This window comes from Cottoperca gobio, chromosome 17 (assembly GCF_900634415.1).
Source record: "Cottoperca gobio chromosome 17, fCotGob3.1, whole genome shotgun sequence".
Taxonomy (NCBI): Eukaryota; Metazoa; Chordata; class Actinopteri; order Perciformes; family Bovichtidae; genus Cottoperca; species Cottoperca gobio.
Genome location: NC_041371.1, coordinates 8588519 through 8607770, shown reverse-complemented (window position 1 = coordinate 8607770; position 19252 = coordinate 8588519). Strand labels below are relative to the sequence as shown.

The 19252-nt window shown below is 39.2% G+C and overlaps 3 protein-coding genes across 4 annotated transcripts in view; 1 reads left to right on the top strand and 2 right to left on the bottom strand.

Moving 5' to 3' along the window:
* Nucleotides 1-5397: 5397 nt before the first annotated feature.
* On the top strand, nt 5398-10609 carry thoc1 (THO complex 1). The gene is made up of 21 exons (XM_029454101.1): nt 5398-5504; nt 5728-5801; nt 5892-5952; nt 6072-6141; nt 6719-6837; nt 6939-6987; nt 7078-7173; nt 7295-7377; nt 7472-7545; nt 7623-7731; nt 7842-7976; nt 8133-8233; nt 8327-8393; nt 8628-8678; nt 8798-8868; nt 9004-9099; nt 9269-9334; nt 9423-9506; nt 9603-9750; nt 9867-9951; nt 10171-10609. Exons 1-21 carry the CDS (start codon nt 5457-5459, stop codon nt 10446-10448), a joined length of 1965 nt encoding a protein of 654 aa, XP_029309961.1. The 5' UTR covers nt 5398-5456; the 3' UTR covers nt 10449-10609.
* A 30-nt stretch (nt 10610-10639) lies between these two features.
* On the bottom strand, nt 10640-17546 carry usp14 (ubiquitin specific peptidase 14 (tRNA-guanine transglycosylase)). Its single transcript, XM_029454108.1, has 17 exons — nt 17451-17546; nt 17118-17322; nt 16075-16220; nt 15439-15471; nt 15221-15325; nt 14396-14499; nt 14176-14234; nt 13936-14066; nt 13744-13824; nt 13548-13630; nt 13287-13401; nt 13039-13104; nt 12824-12916; nt 12604-12732; nt 12441-12510; nt 11860-11967; nt 10640-11725 (listed from the first exon to the last, which is right to left on the bottom strand). The coding sequence occupies exons 2-17, from the start codon at nt 17131-17133 to the stop codon at nt 11583-11585; spliced, it is 1482 nt and encodes a 493-aa protein (XP_029309968.1). The 5' UTR covers nt 17134-17322; nt 17451-17546; the 3' UTR covers nt 10640-11582.
* A 370-nt stretch (nt 17547-17916) lies between these two features.
* Nucleotides 17917-19252, bottom strand: part of rock1 (Rho-associated, coiled-coil containing protein kinase 1) — a 30690-nt gene continuing 29354 nt past the window's right edge. For both annotated transcript variants that reach the window (XM_029454099.1, XM_029454100.1), the window contains exon 33: nt 17917-19252. This exon is cut by the window's right edge. The gene's annotated coding sequence lies outside the window, so the exon portion shown is untranslated.

Genomic DNA, 19252 nt, shown 5'->3' with positions numbered 1-19252 from the left:
TTATCTGAGTAGCATGTGAGAAATTTTTCAAAAATGGCCGCTGTGGAGAGCAGTTCTGGCTGAGTCTCTGGGAATACTCATATTTAAATCTGCCTCTCCGCTGCAATAGGAGATGAAATAATTTGTACCATGACCAGGAGATAAAAGTGGCATTTGCCTTTGGCTTGATCAATGCAACATTAGCTCAGTGTATAAGCCACATTAGCGGTGCCCACCTGAATCCTCACCCTCGGCCTCGTTGCCAGATAAGTATGCTTGTATGATGAGTATGATTTTGGAGCGGTGGCTGGCGGTGCCATTGTGTCAGGTGTCACCGCAGACAGTTGATAGTTTTGTGTTCTTATCAAGACTTTCACAATTGCTAGGTGCTGGTGATAAGTTGTTTTTAAGTTAAATGTGTACCAGTCATGCACCGAACGCAGGCCTTCTCTCACCGTGGATTGTTTTTAGGATGAAAGCTTATGCCGTCCTCTGCAGTCATTTGTAAGGACATCAGTCAGGAAAAGAATTACCACCTTTATTAATTCAGTAGATGGTTTCTTCATCTTGCTGTGGCCTGATACAATGGATTAGCATAGGATGAACTGTAAATCAGGCTCTGCTGATGTACAGCCAGAGCGGCAACTGGTGTTTTCATCTGATATGTTTTACAGATTAGTTTCACAGGATGTGGTATTAACCCAGCTTGATCCTTTGGGCCTGCATTTATACAGGAGCTGTAAATCATACTATGTGAGTCATTCCTATTGTAACACAGACATGCTTTGTTTTTCAGGTGTACTGGGCAGGACCAATGAGAGCTGGTGTAGTGGCAGTTCTTCTGTATAATTATCTACTGACCAGAGATGAGTCCTTCATTGAAAAAACAGGAATCCTCTTTTGCTGCGGATCATCACAGGTGTGAGGATGTTACACAACGATCAAGAGCAAGTTGAAATAACTACTGTACACTGCTTATTTATATCAAATAAAATACTTTTTCAACATAACAGCGGTAGACTTTTTAACAGTCTCCAGACATTTGAATTTCTGAGACAAATGTAGGCACTTTTCAAAAATCTATTTGATTTTTGTTCGGACTGTCAGAAGAGTTAATGCCTGATACATTTTGAGGCCTTCGGTGTTGTGAAGGGAATATCCTGCTCAGTCAGTGTTCGTGAGGCTCTACTTGAGACCATTGGTCTTTTGCCAATACAGTTTTCCTGTGTTTGGGAGGAATTGACGTGATTCAAGACTTGTCCTCCATACTTTGTTACATAATTTAGCGTTGTGTGTGCCAGGGTCAGGAAGCGCGTGCAGCACATCAGTTGCAACGACGGCTACGCGAGTGTCATGTTGTGCAAATAAAAAAATTTGTAAGTGTATTTTCCTGGCAACGAAAAGCTTGCGGCGGTACAAAGGTGTCACCGCCTACATCGCTGGTGCCAAAACTAACATATACATATAATGTGGCCATGAAAAGTTTTAAAAATCATTACGACATAATGCTAAACACAGGAAAAGTGCATTACAAAGAAGAATAGAGGTCACGTTAAGGCCAGCTTGGAATAATATAACACTACTGTTATATATCATGTATATGAAAATATATATATTTTTGGTAAATTGCCAGATCTATAAATCTCGACAAATTAAGTGTGTCCAAAGACTACCTGCATTTGATTGTACTGTATGTTCAGCTTGTAATTGCATGAATGGCCTGCATTTCAAACTACTGACATGAATTATTCCATTGCATGAAAATAATTAGTTGAATACTTTACAGATACATTTCATTGGATGTGGTGTTAATCCTGCTGGCTGCCTTGGACCAGCTCTGATTAGTAGTTATATGGAGACCCACTGGTTAATAATATATTATATAATATATTTTATTTTGTCAGAGACAAGTTTAGCTGAACTCCTCTTTCATTCTAAGTGTACTGGTTGCGGCCAATGTGTGGCGGCGTAGCAACAGGTCTTATCTGTGACTTCCTTCTGTAACCACGAACACAAAACTTCAGTATGCGCTTCAGAATAAAGATCTACATTCAGTATACATCATTCTTCATGGCTAATATCCGTCAACTCTGGTGAAATGTATCCATGAAGGATCGCTGAGCTGATGGCTTTATCTCGCTTATATGACACGACACTTCTTCCCATGATTTTTTATGGTGGGATTTCAGAGGCTGGTCATGTGACGGCGACCAATCTAAAATCTCTTTTTCTTTGTGTGCTTAACCCCGGAGGTCAAAGCATTGTATTCAGCCTCTTGTTTTGAAGTTTGTCCTCAACAACATGGACAATGCTCTTTCTGTTGCCCCTCAGTCATTTTGTCTGAGACTGTCCTTCATCAAATTATTTTGGCTCTCATGTTGTGCTTGATTATTCCATGACTTGGCATGGGAGAGTGTTCAGTGGTCCTCTCATTATATTTGTCTAGACAAAATAAACAATTTGGAATGAAGGCTTAACCTGATTTCAGAGTAACGGTACGATATTCAACCCGACGACGAGGCCCATCTAACACATCTTGTATATTCTCAACAGTTTATTTGATAGAAAACAAAACGCATTTTCACTTTATAAATTCATAGTTATACTTTTAATGATAGGGCTGGCAAGATTCCATAATATTCATATTGTCTACAAATCCCATGAGAGGATCAAAAACCATCAATGAATTAATCCTAAAGTCAAAGCCTGATACAACTCTCTCTGTGCCACAGAGCTTAAACTATCAAAACACAGGAATGAGCCACACAACATGTTCCTTTATTGCAATGAACATGGGCACTGTAGTTTATTTATTGTCAAATCCCACATACACCTTCCTGCAGCAGTAAATACTCACTAGCTCTGCAAATGTGTAATAATCCGTGACTGAAAATAGTCTGGTAAAAATGTAATATTTACTTCTGTTTGATTAATATTTGCTCAAAGCTACTGTTTTAGGAAATTACTGAGCCTTTTTAAAAATAAAACTATATATTTGGGACCTGTTTTTACTGACTTAAGTCTTCAGAAGGACAATGGGCGGCTGAGGCCCAGAGAAAGAATTGAGAGACAGACTAAGACATTGTTGCCTTTGGTCTTTTCATGGGAATTATTATTAGAAAAAAGACAAATATGGAGTAACACCTGCATTTAAAGGGACATACACCGACTTGCTCTTTAACCTTAACCTCCCGTTACCCCGTCTCAACATAGTGCCTGATGCTGGCCCCTTATCTGCGAGCTACTTGCCATGTTCACTCCCTCTCTGCTTTTCATCAGTTTTTGGCAAATGTTCAATAAACGATGTGTCAGAAAGGGGGGTTGTGTGGGGGGGGGGGGGGGCACAGTTAGATATCTGTTGAACTACGTGCAGAACTCTGCGTCAAAGAAACAAGGTGCCAATCAAAACTGCAGAGTAAAACAGTTCTCACTTCCCCTTTTTATCACCACATCGACCAGACAGATGTGATGAAATTGATCCCTCACCCCTTTCTAGATGACACCACTGGCCTACATTTGCACAGCTTTAGTGTTTTTTTCTAAAAACTTTAGCACAACACCTTTAGGTGCAGTTAACAGCCTTTATAACGGCAGGGCTATATACGCTTGTTAGAGGGTGCAAAAGGTGAATGGTCCCACTACTACAATCTACTTCAGAGGCCCTGACCCGAAACTGCTCAATAAACAAACACAGATCACAACAGGCAACAGTGTTCACATTGGTTGTGCCAAAGTTAAAGCCAAAGCACAGACTAACACCTGGCAACCAAATCCAGGTTTTGTTTTTGTTTTTGTGTTGTTAAAGGTTTGTTTACATCAATAATTGAATTATTGATTTACATCCAGCTAAACTCATATACTCGAATAATAAATTTGGAATTTATGGATTTTGAGAAATGATGGATTGGGCCTTTAATGATTGACGCCCCAGTGTAATGCTTCGCTGGTCCTATGTGCTGTGTGACATTGTTGAACCGTAAATCCTCAAACAAAATCAGGCCCTGCAGCTCAGTAGTTTATTAAACTTATTTAAATGGTATGCCCATAACACAGAAGTGTGCCCTCACAGACCCAGATGCAAAAAAAGACTTTAGCCTTGTCCCTAACCACTAAGGACACATACAACGTAACATTATCTGACCAACAATTAATAAGTGAGCCTTTTCATTTGAGTGAAGTTATGAAAATAAATCTATTAAGTGAGCATAACTACACGACATACATTCTATGTCAGTAGCTGAATGTCCATGTTATGTAAAATGCTGCAGGGATTATCATCAGGAAAGGGTGGATTTCAGCTTTATCCTGCCATGCATGGGTACTGAATGTCCACACACATGCACACACACATGTGCAGACAAACACACACACACACACACACACACACACACACACACACACACACACACACACACACACACACATTCACACACACCTACAAACACAGCCACCTCTTAGTATTTCATATGTGCAAACAGAGCCGTTTATGATCTGACAACTTCAACGATGATGGACAAAAATAGTGTGAAACACTGACACCCTCTGGTCTGAAATGGATGTAGGCCTACATACTGATTGAACTGTGTAGTTCCAGCAACGTTTTAATTGTTTAAGTTCTGCAACAAATAAGATTGATTTATGACGGAGAATGAATGGTACATGGCACAGACCTTGCTGCATTGGGTCTGGCCTAAAAATGACATTTAAATACAATCTAGTTACTGAGCAGATTAATACATGTGTCTAGGTCGATTGAATATTAGCAGTATTTAATGTTAAAAACAACTGAGCTGTGATATTTAACCAAATATATATTCAAAAATGCCAAAAAAAAACAGTTCAAACTATCTCCAAAGGGAACTGACTTCAGACAAAATGACAGAAACAATGTTGTAGATCATAGCCTGAGTGTTATTTAAATTATTTTTTGAACAGTATATGAAGGAAAAGAAGCAATGGATCACTATTTGTCTTCTGTTCTTATAGCCATACTTTCTGGTTTGATATGTATGATTGGCTAGAATCAAAAATATTTTCTCTCCCCCATTTTCCCACCAGAAATGATAATGCATTTGGTATCAAAGTGGACAAGAAAACTGAATTTCTGTTAATAATACTTTATTTATTTATTTTAAACTATCCATAAATGTAAATGTATTAAGACCATCGACTGTACAACATAGATTAAGAATTAACCCTGTGGTTTTATGAGAGAACTAACATTAGCACTGTACTGCAAATCCCAGAAGTAAAGAAAAAGAAAACAGCAAAAAGAAAAATAGATTATTAGATGAGACCATTTAGCCATTGAAGCTATTATTGTTTTAATCCATTTAAAAAAAATCTTCTTTAGGTTATAATTCTGTTTACATGTAGTGCTCCGTCAATTAAAAAATTAAAAAATTAAACAAACAAAAAAACACCGCCGAAGATACCGGAAGACGTTTAGCGGCAGTTCCGGTTGCAACGGTGTAAAGATGTCGCCGTCCTTATTCAATTTTGTCGAGGCTAAAGACAAATTTACGGTGAGAAATCGCAGAATTGCCTTTCTTTATTAAAACAACTGTTATCATATACTGTATGCCGTAATGAACATTATAGCAACAGAGCAGTCGTGTTACATCCTGTTCTGTTAGCTAACTTGTGTTCTCATAGAAGGTAGCAAATGCTAGCTAAGCTAACAGAACGCTATCTAGCGATGTATTTTCTCTCTTAAATGTTCTCTTCTTCCCTCTCACACACCCACAGGCGTCTGCCAGACATGCCCTAGTTGGCAAAACCAGCAAACCTCTGATAAATGCTTTCAGTCAGTTCCCTGGGAAGTAAGTAGTGTTAATTTAGCTTCTGTACAAGTTATGAATACATCCAGGAAACGTCTTTTGATATAACTGTTTGTGTCTCGTGTGTTACAGTGATGCAGAAAAGAAGACCACATTTGACCATGCGCTGAGGGGTGTTCTTGGTGATCAGATTGTAAGTATATTAGCGGTCATCTACTCTTTATTTTATTTCAACAAAACCTCATTGAATGAACCAGGCTGTGTATGAAAGCCTTACGCTGTTGTTGTTGTTGTTGTTGTTGTTGTCTTCAGGTTGAGAAGAAAGTGAACTGTGATGAATACTTGTCTCTCATCTACCTGAGTATTGATGCAGTTACAGAAGGTAAGTTACTCTACGTATGTTGGACTTGTAGGAAAGACAACAATAAATGAAGGAAGTATTGTTTTTGTATCCTATCATTAAAATAGCCCACCCCACATGGGATTACATGACATGACTCAGAAATAATATGTATTATCTGTATTGTCCCTGATTATACTAGACGTTCAGCAGTGGACCTTTTTAAATGAAGAGACCACACACAATCTTCCTAAACAACAGGGGAAAACATTAAACGCTGCAAACCTTTTGAAGGATTGAAGCATAGTTCTTCTCGTTAGGGCCTTTACTTAACCTGGCTGCTTTGCTTTTACTCCTGTCCATGTTATCTTTGTCATCAAAGAGCTCTTTGTCATCAAAGAGTTGCCAACTTCATTTCATTTTGATCTTCAATTGTATCCGTCACACTTACTGCTGCCAATAATTAAATAATGTCACTCACTAATATTGTTTTCATGACATGTGCATCAGTGTTTTCACTACACACACACACTGTACCATAGTGTGTCCCAAGTATGTGGAGCAAGCTTTCTGACCTCACACAAAGCTTAAGTCTTTTTCCCCCTCTCTCTCCGTGTAGGTATCTGTTCTGCTACAACTCCTTTCCTTCTGCTAGGAGATGTACTGGACTGTCTTCCTCTTGACCAATGTGACAAAATATTCTCTTTTGTCGAGGAGAATGTTTCCACCTGGAAATCGGTAAATAAGCTACAGCCTCTCAGTAAAGGCGGTTGAAGCATTTTTCTGGCATTATATAGATATAAATTTAATCACTACGTCTGTACTCTCCCTCTTCCTAGAACTCTTTTTACACTGCCGGGAAGAACTACTTGTTGAGGATGTGTAATGGTAAAGATAGTATTTCCTTCTTTTTGATGAACAAGACGTTTTATGTTTAAAAGTCATAACTGTTTATAACACATTTATCAATCTGTGTAGATCTTTTACGGAGGCTGTCCAAATCCCAGAATACTGTGTTCTGTGGGCGAATCCAGCTTTTCCTGGCACGTCTCTTCCCTCTGTCTGAGAAATCAGGTAAACACAGCATTTGTGTGTATTATCTTGTAATAAATAAGACAACATCAACTCCTCATGGATGGTATTTGTGATGGTTTATAATATGTGTCTGGTTTGCTATTTGTGTTTTTTATTCCAGGTCTCAATCTGCAGAGTCAGTTCAATCTGGAAAACATAACGGTGTTCAACAAAAATGAACAAGAAAGCACTCTCGGCCAGAAGGTAAAGTGCTTGAAACCTCATAATGACTGAGATTTATTTTTAATTGAATCTGAAAATTTGAGTTTAATTATATTTTATGGTTCCATGTTTATAGCACACAGAAGAAAAGGAAGATGGCATGGAGGTGGAGGAAGGTGAAATGGGCGAGGATGATGCTCCTGCACCATGGTAAGTGTATGTATATATTTAAATGACATGCCTTGTTACTGTTTTTAAGTTTATGAAAACTGATTTATTCCTTTTAGCTCCATTCCAATTGACTACAACTTGTACAGAAAGTTCTGGACACTGCAGGACTACTTCAGAAACCCTGTGCAGTGTTACGAAAAATTAGCTTGGATGACATTCCTGAAGGTAATGCAAAGAACATTTTACTCCCTTGAGCTCCATCATACCAAACAGCAAAGTAGATGCTAAACTGCAATGACTCACTGACGGTGTAAATTCCTTTTTGTCCTGCACAGTTCTCAGAAGAGACCTTGGCAGTGTTCAAGAGCTATAAATTGGATGACATGCAAGCGTCTAAGAGAAAGCTGGAAGAGCTGAGAGCATCTGGAGGAGAAGATGTCTACTTTGCCAAGTTTCTAACGAATGAGAAGGTGAGAAAACAGAAATAGTTTTGACGTTTCTTCATTGATTCCACTTCATGAACAGCAATCTGGCACAGAAGTCCTACATTTTATGTTCATTGGTGTTTATGCAAACATGTGGGTTGGGCTTTACCTCACTGGCTTTTCTTTGCTCTTCATCTCCAGCTGATGGACTTGCAGCTCAGCGACAGCAACTTCAGGCGGCACATTCTACTGCAGTACCTCATCCTCTTCCAGTACCTGAAGGGTCAGGTCAAGTTCAAGAGGTGAAGCATGTCTCTGCTCTGTCCCTGTAGAACATTAAACAAGAAGAAATTGTCAGAGGGATTCATAATTTGGTATGTTTTGTCCTCCTACAGCTCCAGCTGTGTTCTGAATGATGACCAGACCGCGTGGATTGAAGAGACGACTAAACTGGTTTACCAGGTCGGTCCCAAAACCCACTGACAAATTGCACTGTAATTACATGTGCGTCACTGTCTTTCCTGTTTTGGTGCCAAGATTTGCTTATTTATAGATGCATGTATCAAAACAGGAAAAACACATTTGTACATCCACCTACAGCGATAGCTGACATTGAGACAGTTTTGACTTTGTATTGGCATGGCGTCCAGAGAGAGAAAAGCAAACCTGTATTAACCTGTGACTGTTCTCTTGTAGCTGCTGAAAGAGATCCCTCCCGATGGAGACAAGTTTGCCGCCATGGTTGAGGTAAGCCCTGCTTTGACAATACTGCTATTATATTATTTAACAAGACTTGTTCGTACACATTCTGTCAAGTTTGTTGTTCGAGTTCTCCGTACACCAGTGACACTGCTTCCTCTTCACAGCACATCTTAAACACGGAGGAGAACTGGAATGGCTGGAAAAATGAGGGCTGCGCAAGCTTTGTGAAAGAAAGGTACAGCAGCCTAATCTTACAACGTAATTATGACAGATAATTGTGTTATTTGATTGATTTTTAGAATGTGGTGTGTGTGTGTGTGTGTGTGAGCTTGTTCTTGCATGCCAAAATGACAGTTTCCCTCTTTAACAGGACGGTAGATGACAAACCCAAAAGACCCACCAGGAAAAGACAAGCCCCAGAAGACTTCCTTGGAAAAGGGCCGGACTCCAAGATTTTCATGGGAAAGTATGTGTTTTTTTTAATATTACAGGTTCGAATCCTGTAATAGTAAGCATCCGTCCTGCAAAAAAATGTTGTTCTTTTAGTGAATCATTAATTGTAGACCATATCTGAAGCTTGAACATTAACTTGTGGAGTTTACACCCATAATTCACGCTCTTCTGTGTTTTGTCAGTGATGAGTTGACTCGACTGTGGAACCTGAACCATGACAACATGGAGGCCTGCAAGTCAGACAACAGGTCAGAAAACAAGGCTGCAGTTCTTTATGTACAATCACATTCACCTTTCTGTATATATCAGAAGATGTTGAGATGCCTTTTCATTCAGGGAGTTCATGCCATCATTGGACGAATTCTTTGCGGAGGCCATTGAACAGGCCGACCCTGCGAACATGGTGGAGGAAGAGTATAAGTGAGTTTGCAAAAACTCTTTTCTTTTCTTTTTTTTAAGTGCGAAAGAGCTTCATTCTCAGTTTTCATCTTTGTCTGTTTGTTCCTGTAAATGCAGGGCCGTTCGGAACCCAAACTACGGCTGGCGCGCTCTGAGGCTGCTGTCCAGGAGAAGTCCACACTTCTTTCAACCAACTAACCAGAAGTTCAAAAGCCTGGCAGACTACCTCGACAGCATGGTCAGCAAACTGGCCAAAGAACTGCCGGTGAGGATTTTAACTTGACAAAACAACATTTAGCATTATAAAAAGTCTGCATGCTGCCCCCAGAAACGGTTGACAATAGCTGATATTGTGATTTTTTTTTTATTCCATACCTGCAGAAGGATATTCCCTCTGAAGAGATCAAGACAGGAGAGGAGGATGACGACGATAATGGAGACAATCTTCTCAAAGACAGCAATGACAGTGAGTTTGAATATCGCTGATTCAACACAATACCTCGTTCGTGGCCCTTCAACTTTTCTCAAATGTAACATGTTTATCCTTCCCCCAGCTTTACCTCTGTATTCTTCAGATCCTATTATTGATGATAAAATCACCTCATCCTCCACTTACTTTTCTCATTTCCACCCTTTTTTAGACAAAGAGTCTATTTTCATCCTCCCTATTGTCTCTTTCTTCCAGGTCCGAGCATACAGAGCAAGATGGTGACAAACCAGCAGATGGATGACATAGCAGCCAAACTGGGGGCTCAGTGGAAATCGCTGGCGTCTCATTTGGAGATGAAGGCGGCGGAGTTGCGAGAGATCGAGACAGACAGTGAAGATGTTGACATGCAGGCTAAACTGCTGCTTGTAGCCTGGCAGGATAGAGAGGGAACACAAGCTACAGTGGAGTGCCTGGTCACAGCTCTTAATGCTGCAGGATTCGCCCAGATTGCAGACAACCTCAATGAGGCTTAAGGAAGTTTATTCGCTACGTAAATAATCAGTACCTTCATTGTTGCAACATCCAAAAGCAAGTGGAGACTTAACATTTTTGTATGTAGTTTAGGTTGAAACTCAAGTTTTTCACTGTAAATCCAATAAATGTTGTTTTTTCTATTAAAACATTTGTAAGACGATTCATTATGCTCATATTAAAGAATCTCACATTCTGGTATAACAGTTTATTTTCACCACCTATGAAAAGCAATCAGTCAATAACTTATTACAGAGAGTGGATGGTTAGGTCTTATACATTGGGGCAGAGTGTTTAGAAGACCTGCATGAGAAACAAAGTGAAACGTTGCCTTTAAGGGTGTAGATGTCAAAGTCTGAAATCAGTGTAAGCAAGATCAATGTTCAAGGCTTGTTGAAAAAAACCATGATCGTTGAATCTCAAGTCTTTATTTAAGCACACGCACACACACACAGAGTTCATCACAAGGACAACCTGTTCTAAACCAGTTCCCCACACACTTCCCCCAAAAAAAGCATTAGTGAAGATTTGGCAGAAAGAACCTCATCTGTCAATACATTTGAGAACAATTCCAGGAGATGATACGAGCCAAGCACTTAAGAAAAGACCTGAGATTGAACCCAAGTTTCCCAGAGGGCCAACAGGTGAACAAGGGCAGTCTTTACAGTGTTACGTGAAAATCTCCACAATACATCTGAGAAGATACAAGCCAGAATGTCAAGGACAACAGCTTGGCTAGGCATTTCCGTACAAGTTGATTAAATGACTGGAGAGAAATATTTTGCTTTTATGATATGAGCACCTTATCAAAGGCTTTAAAAAATATACAATGTGTATAAAACATTTAATGAAACTGCAGAGCTAGACTTAAGATCCTCTTTCAAGGATCCAGTCCAGATATTGCCTCCCGTCATATCTCCATTTTTAAAGCCCACTATAGTTGAATATTTAACACCTTTTGACAGAATATGTTTTACAAGCATCCGTGTTGGTTACAAAAACAAAAACAAAAAAATTAAGGTCATCAAATCTTTAAAGACACCAGTTTTATTGCACATCTATGTAGACAGTGCTTGGAAATGGCATTTTGTATGTGTGTTGGGTGTCGTCTTTGTCTTCTAGGAAATCTTCCACAGCTACTGATCTTGAAGTATTTCCAGCCGCCGGGGGCCGTACAGTAGAACGTATGCTATATGCCAGTCCCCGCCACCAGACAGCCGCAGGATATCCTCTGGAGACACCACACTCACCTTGTCGTCATCAAACTTGACCCACTCATCTGACAGAGGCAAAGACCACAGGAAGCATTAAGTTCCTGAACATGCGTTTACCCTTAGGATTAGCTTTTATGATTTGAGACTGATCATGGCGCGTACATGCTGATATGGTGCAGTGTGAAACAACTGTGCTTACCTTCTTTCCTCTTGACCCATCCCACATAGTGACCTGATGAGCTAGAGCGGCCTTGGTGCGTCAGCACAGCCTGCAGGTCGTAGTAGCCACTGTTGTTGGAACCGAGGTCTGTGGGAGAAACATGTCAAATGATGTTATATTGTACATCACAATTCCTTCAACTTTGGCTAATCATTTTTTAAAAGGTCAAATATACCCTCAAATGCCATTACACGGCTTGGTGCTCGGCAGTGTGGGATTTAGAGATTTTACTTTTAACCTTTAGTAAGTGCAACAGGCAAAAAACAGCTATCTGCCTTTTCAAGAATTGATTTATTGCTGAATGTTACATATTTGTGGAAATTGAAAATCATAAGCCTCTGATTCTTGACACCAATACCTGATAGTTTCACACAGCTGACTACAATTTCTTCTTAAAATGTCACTTTAATAGCTGTATATTTACAATGGATGAGCACATATTGATTAAAAGGAGTCTTATTCTTAAGCGTCCATGAGAGTACCTGGAATCAGAATTATTTTACGCTATCTATGGATGAAGGCATCATTTTCCTCTTAGAGGGTGTCATGTCTCAACATACCATCAGGGAAAGAGAATGGCTCATATTTCACTTTTGCTGGTGCTGTTGGTGCATCTGGCTTCTTCACCAACTAATGCAAGAAAACAAAGACAATTGTGAGGCACTGTACACAACTAGTATTACACTGTATGATTAAAAAAAGGTAGAGATAATAAAAAAATACCTTTTTCTGCTGTTCCTCTAGCTTCTTGTCCTCGACCTCCTTGAACTTTGACCTGATTGCCAGCATTTTATCCTGGACCTCCGTGGTGCACAGCTCGAAGACATCCAGCATGAGCGGGAACTTGACATCCTTAAAAAAAAAAAAAGACAAAATATGTTAGACTATGCATTAATGATTAAATAGTGAGGCCTGTTATAAATTAGAGATGGTGGTGACAAACCTTAAGGACTTTTGCATTGACAGATTCTTTCTCTTTGTAGAAAAATCTGACCATTTGCACAGTCAAGTAGGCAGGGAGACGGCTGAGTTTTGACTGCAGGGAGAGGTAGAAAACATTTCAGAATGTAAACAAAATATACATTTGTAAATATAGCAGGAGATGAGACAACTTCTTTCAAATGTCCAAAAGAAATGACAGGAAAAGGAAACACTTACAGATTTTATATACAGGGCATTTCTTTCCAAGGATGGAGACATTTTTGTGATTTCTTCCTGCAGTCTCTGCGGAGAGAAAACGGGCAGAAACATCATTTAATGCTCGTTCCAGTTTGTCGTAGTTAAGTCTTTCACTCTGGACAAACGTAAAACGGTGCATGTATTGCAAAACAAAGTGACATCTTCAGTAAACAAGCGCTCCTCTGTTTCAATGCATTTAATAAAGTGTATAGGTATAAGATACTCACCAGTCTCAGTCCTGTTGCAAGGTATTTGACTTCTTGGTTGATGAAGCAACTGAGCTGGAGCTGGCTTTCCTTGCCCTTGATTGGCTCCTCCTCCTCAGCCTCTGTGCATTTCATACTGAAAAGAGCAGTTAAGAAAAAGCCTTGCGGAGTAAAGCCACACAGCTGGGAGACCTTTGCTGGGTCGATGACACGTCAAACCATACTGAACAACAAATAACATGAAGAGAGATGTGATCAACAAAAGGCATGCTGCAAGGATACGCAGTTTCGAATTCTACGCCGAAATACTGGTCAATTAAGTTCTTCTTCGTAGAGGCAGCGGCAGCTCCGCTCTCAGACTCGGTCTAAAGATTGAAAGACAAAAAAACAAAATATTTAACACGTTATTAGTCTTTATTTAAGTTATTAATAACAGTCATCCTTTCATCACACAAGGTAAAAAGACAACAGATTGTACCTCCATGGGAGTCTCTGGCTCTAGTGGCTCCAACTTTTGCTGAAGCACTCTCATCATCTGCAGCCAGCACTCGTTGGCATCCTGAGAGAAAAAAGAAGAAAAGAACATTTGTTATAAGACTGCAGGTACAAGACACATGGCATGGCTGTATACATTTCAGTAATAGTAAAAAGGTGGTGAAGAGTCTCTCACCTGCTGGAGGTACTGTCCCTGGTCCCCCTTCTCAGCAAACTGTGGAAAGGCCATGTGAAGGAACTGCAGCAAAATAATGGGCGGCAGGCTGGATGAGGTCTTTTCCATGGTCTCATACAAGTCACGAAGGGCTGAGGATGCAACGATATATACATATTAATTTCATATGCATTAGTAAGTTTAAAGACGCTAATATATGGCCATGATTTCACAGAGTTAACAATTCACTATGCCTCGTACCTGCTGTGATGTATTGTGATGGAGCACTTGCTCCTGAAGATCGCAGAGCACCTGTGTACCTAGAGGGAGAGAAATTATTTCAACAAGAGCCACAAAAACAACACCATCCACAGAGATAGGAACAACAAACAGTGCATTTCAACAGTGTAGACTTAAATAAAATGTCCATTTATATGTTCTGTGTTAACCTTCTGAGGCCCAAAAATAGCAGAAAACCCACCTTCTAAGTGCAGTTTTGAGCTCTGGCACAGAGCGCAGACACTGCACTGTGGCATTCATGTAACAGGTGTTACCCAAGTTTGTCAGCCCACAAGGCAGCTCCATCTGAAAATAACAAAGAGAGGGATAAGTTACTCTTCACAGTTAAGAACGTTAAATACAGTTTAAAACATATATAAAGATGATAAAAATAAGGCTTCTGTCTTCTAGTAATTAGCCAAGCTTCAAATGTTTCCTAAGAGATGACAATACAAGCAGAAGAGCGTTTCACTTTGTTTATTTTGGACCGATTTCATCTTCGTCATGTTATCAACTTCCAACGAGATGGATGTTACTCCCCACCCACAGCTACAGTATGTAGAAATTGTTTTCACACATTTTATGTTTAATTTCCATTATCCATCCTTAACATACAGTAACGAAAGAAAATGAAATCAGCTACTCTCTTTTCGTCTATAACAGAACTTTGCTATGAGGAAGTGACAAGTGCAGAATAAACAGCAGTTTGAAGCTCATATGTATTCCTCCTCAGGAAAAATATTTGGTAAAAAAGTGCCGTATAATCATTTCAACAACACACATTCTTGACTGTGGCTTCATTTGTTACAGGTACATTTTTGTGAGACAAAAGCTGACATGACACATTGTCTGACTTTATGAAGCTGATGTCCCAGTCGGGGCATATTACTGTATATTTCATTTATTTTCTTCTCTACTTGGTAAACATCACATTGGAGGGACATGTTTTTAACTGGCAGAGTCAGTGTGGAAAACAGCAATCAATACATTTATTTTAGGCAAACTGGTCATTTTCAGGCTTACTCACCGCTGAGGCCAGCTGCTCCTCAGTCATGTCCTCTACAAACATGGGCCGGACCGCGGGCTCCTCAGGCAGGGCTTCTGCTGAGCCCATCATCAACAGAGTCATTCCCTACAAAAATAATAGAAATTCACTTACTCATTTGTTGAAATGCATTCGGTAGTATAGCTTTGTGAACTAAGAAATGCTTGTTATATGCATTCAAACACATATTAAATACTCACATTTTTCAGTTTAATGTTGCCCCAATCATCATCCTAGAATAAGGACAAGACATTGGTTAGCTTCTTAAAAAAAGTTTAAAAGGATAAAGCAGTCGTCACATATTTTTATTGTCGAAAAGTAGTGAATTTTACATTTTGTAAAGAATAAAACCAACAATGCAACAGTATGCCCAACTTCCCTACCCGGTCTGTAGCCCTTAGCCCTGATCAATCCTATTTGTCATAGTTTCATTTAAAGACAATGCTCAGCACATTTTTACAACAGCTGGGCATTGTAGTTTTCAACAAACACTACTCAAACAAGACTAAACAGTGCATTTGTTAGGTATTATGTTCAGCTATGAATGAATACACATTTTGTGTTATTGTGAATATTTACAGAAACACGTCACTGCATGAAATGGTGTCGCTCATTGGTGCATATCAATAGTTTTTTGAAAGCAATATAAGTATGTGATAATATAATGCACTTTGGCTATACAGTGTATACTTGTTAGTAGGGTTGATTGTCTTTTTCATGGGATTTGTTTACAAGAAAACAATTAGTATACTTCCCAGTCCTTTAAAAACAACCTGCAGCACAGAGTTGTTTTCATATGCACCTACGAACCCGATGGATGTTGTTTATATCCGTACCTTCAGAGTGCCTCCCTTCACCATGACCTTCTGTCTGTCTGGCTGAACTCCTGTCAGGGCAAAGAGCTGAGCCTTGAAGACCATGGGTGGTTCCTCAGTGTTCAGCTCTACTGCATCAAACTTCTCTTTGCCCCATTTCACATTTACTGAAGAAAAACAGAGGAATAGCACATACACACACGTTAGCCTCCCAATGCGAGTGTTGGGTTAATACCATAACTTTATCAAACTGCTGCCATGTATGACACAGCATCTAGTTAGCACTAGTAACGGTTAAAGGGCTACATGAAACTGACTGTCGAGCTAAAAAGCACAAAGTGAAAGTGAAATGAGACAAAACAGCCAATTAGCCATTTTGGAAATCCAAATAAGATAATATAATGTTAAAATGACTAACTATACTCTGTTCTATAAGCATTGTTGATCTCCAAGAAGCCGCAACTGCAGTAAAGAGCTTCTAAAGTGTACACTCATGATTTGGCTAGCTTGGTTAGCAAGGCTACCTGTGCTAATAAAAGGCGTGATTCTGTACATTTCATAATAGTTAATGTAAAATACAAATGTAGAGTTACATTGCTTAAACTGACAAGCATAAAACTAAAGTGTACCGGTTGTGCCGAGAAACAATGGCTTTAAATAACTAGTTAAATTACCTTACTTAACGGTTACCTGGCTAACCTAGCTAGCGTTAGCTAGCACTTAGCAGCAGTAGCTGCTTTTTGGTTTGTCAGATGCCAGTTAGCGTAGCCGGCTTCACCAAATACATTCTGTAAACTCCACTAACGAACAGTGACATCAGTGTAACACATTTGTATGTTTTCCAGTGTTTAAATATTGTTTTTTGTAATAGCTCCACTAGTGGCCTAACAAGACTGACAGACTGCCTACTACCGTTAGCATGCTGACGGCATATCATGCTAAAGCTAGCTAAGTTAGCATGCTAAATGTAATATACGTTACAGCACTAAAACACGTGAAAGAGTTCATGTTTATCAAGTCTTTTTCAATGGCAACACATGTTTTGTATTAAAATATCACTATACCTGTAAACACCGGCATATTTGGCAGTCTTTTACTTCCTCAACTCTTTGTTTTTTCCTGTTTCAATCCACCGGGGCGCGAATGAAGAGTTGGCTAGTTCTCAGTCTGAACTTCATTCAAACAGAATGACGCTGCAACAACACGCTGGGAACTTATCGATGCGTGCTGACATCTGCTATCCATCCTGCCGCATACAATGCACCCAGACTACACACACACAGATCATTCAGGCACATTAATTACAGTATTTATGGGAGGGTTGTTGTTACTGAGGTTTGCTCAGTCCACAACACGCCTAGCAGGTGATTTCTCCCCCCCACCATATAAAAACTCACCTGATCCTGTGTATCCCTGTTAGTTGCACCCTGGATGAATGAACCTGCTGGACATATTGTCTTTGTCATGTGTACAGTGCTAAATCTTGGCCAACATTAAGTGTATGTTAATTTGATTAAACACTAGGTCTAGAATATGCAAAACTGAAAAAAATGGTCTCAAAACTAGATTTTTGATTTTGACACAAAACCTCTTCATACAGGGCTTCAAAATTATAAAATATATAAGAACCCATGTTAGGGCAATTAACAAGTCAGTTGATTGTGTGCTTCTGTGCTAAATATTCCCATGCATATTAAATAAACACAAACCACTTGGCACTGCCCAGAGCTTTTGGGGCCCCCATTGCTGTTGCCCACTTTGCCTGGTTGGTAATCCAGTTTTGGGATGGACCTATGTATAGCCAGATAATTACTAAATATGAAACCCAGGATGGGTGCCTGTAGTGAAAACTAGTATACAATGAATGATAAAGATATGTTTATTGACATATCTATCAGTGCGGACTCCAATGCAATTAACCATGCAAATTATCCAAGACAAGAGTAGATCATAGTTCCAGTGCTTTTTTTTTTTTTTAACTGAACACAAAGTTACAAATAAAAAGATTGCGGCGGTATTCCATAATCCTCATGTCTCTCTCATTATATACACTGTGGGGGGTTTGCATTAACGGGACATTACCATGTTAGAGAAACAACTTGTAATTGTTAACAAGGACAATCATTGACACAGGTGGGCTTGCTTTAGGTACACCATCCCGGAATTTGTCTTATGATATGAACCGAGTAGGGACTTTATTTTGACACGCTAACTCTATTGCAATGTGTCCATAAAGAGGTAATCTAATATATATATTTTATATACTCAACCCAGAGAAAAGAAGTTCAGATAAAACCACAAATGTGTGGCGATTTCTTAAAAAACAAATGATGGAAGAGTTGAGATTTGTCTTGTTTTGGAGAAGAAGAAAAAAACAGATATGGCAGTAAAATCAATATCCAAACATTAAGGCACTAGGTGGGCCAAATGCTACACCTGTTTAGTCTACAAATAATTTACAATTCAAACAGTGCAGTTTTACATTTGTTAACTTAATGTTTTCCTTTTGAACCATGTATCTATGAATCAATGTAAGGCAATACATTACAAAAAAAAAAATACAAGAAAAAAAAGACAATGTACCAAATAAACAGAAAAAAATCAATTAAGTTTTAAGACTCCTATATGCCATTACAATGGAATATTCCTTATGGCTTGGAGCAATAAAAATAATTATAATAAAAATAATGCATAGATTTAAATGATGATCTTGCATGCTCCTCACTCAATACTCAAAACATCTAATACTTAATGTCCCAATACTCTGTCCAAAACCTGATAAGTGACTTGCAGAGTGATAAGAATAAAGGCAAAAAGGCCAGAGATATTAGATGAAGGCATCAGTCTTTTTTTTTTTTTCTTCTTTTTTTTTTTTAAAGCTGGAAACTGGAAGTATGCTTGAATTTTGCATTTCTGTCAGGTTGGGGGAGGGGGGGGGGGGGAATTTACAAAATAGATTTTCATTTCCCACCCGTGAGACACAACCACTCACTGCAGATCTGCAATCCCTGTATGACGGTACCTTAAACTGAACATATACTTGCAGGAGTCCCAGCAAAACCCCCATTTACCTTTCCTTTTTTTTTTTTTAGATCATAACTGTCATATAATATGAAACACAGAATGTCTCCATGACATGAGTCCTTCTATCGCTCCTCTGTCCATCTTTAGTTCAAGACGAGTGCGCCATCGTCTGGTA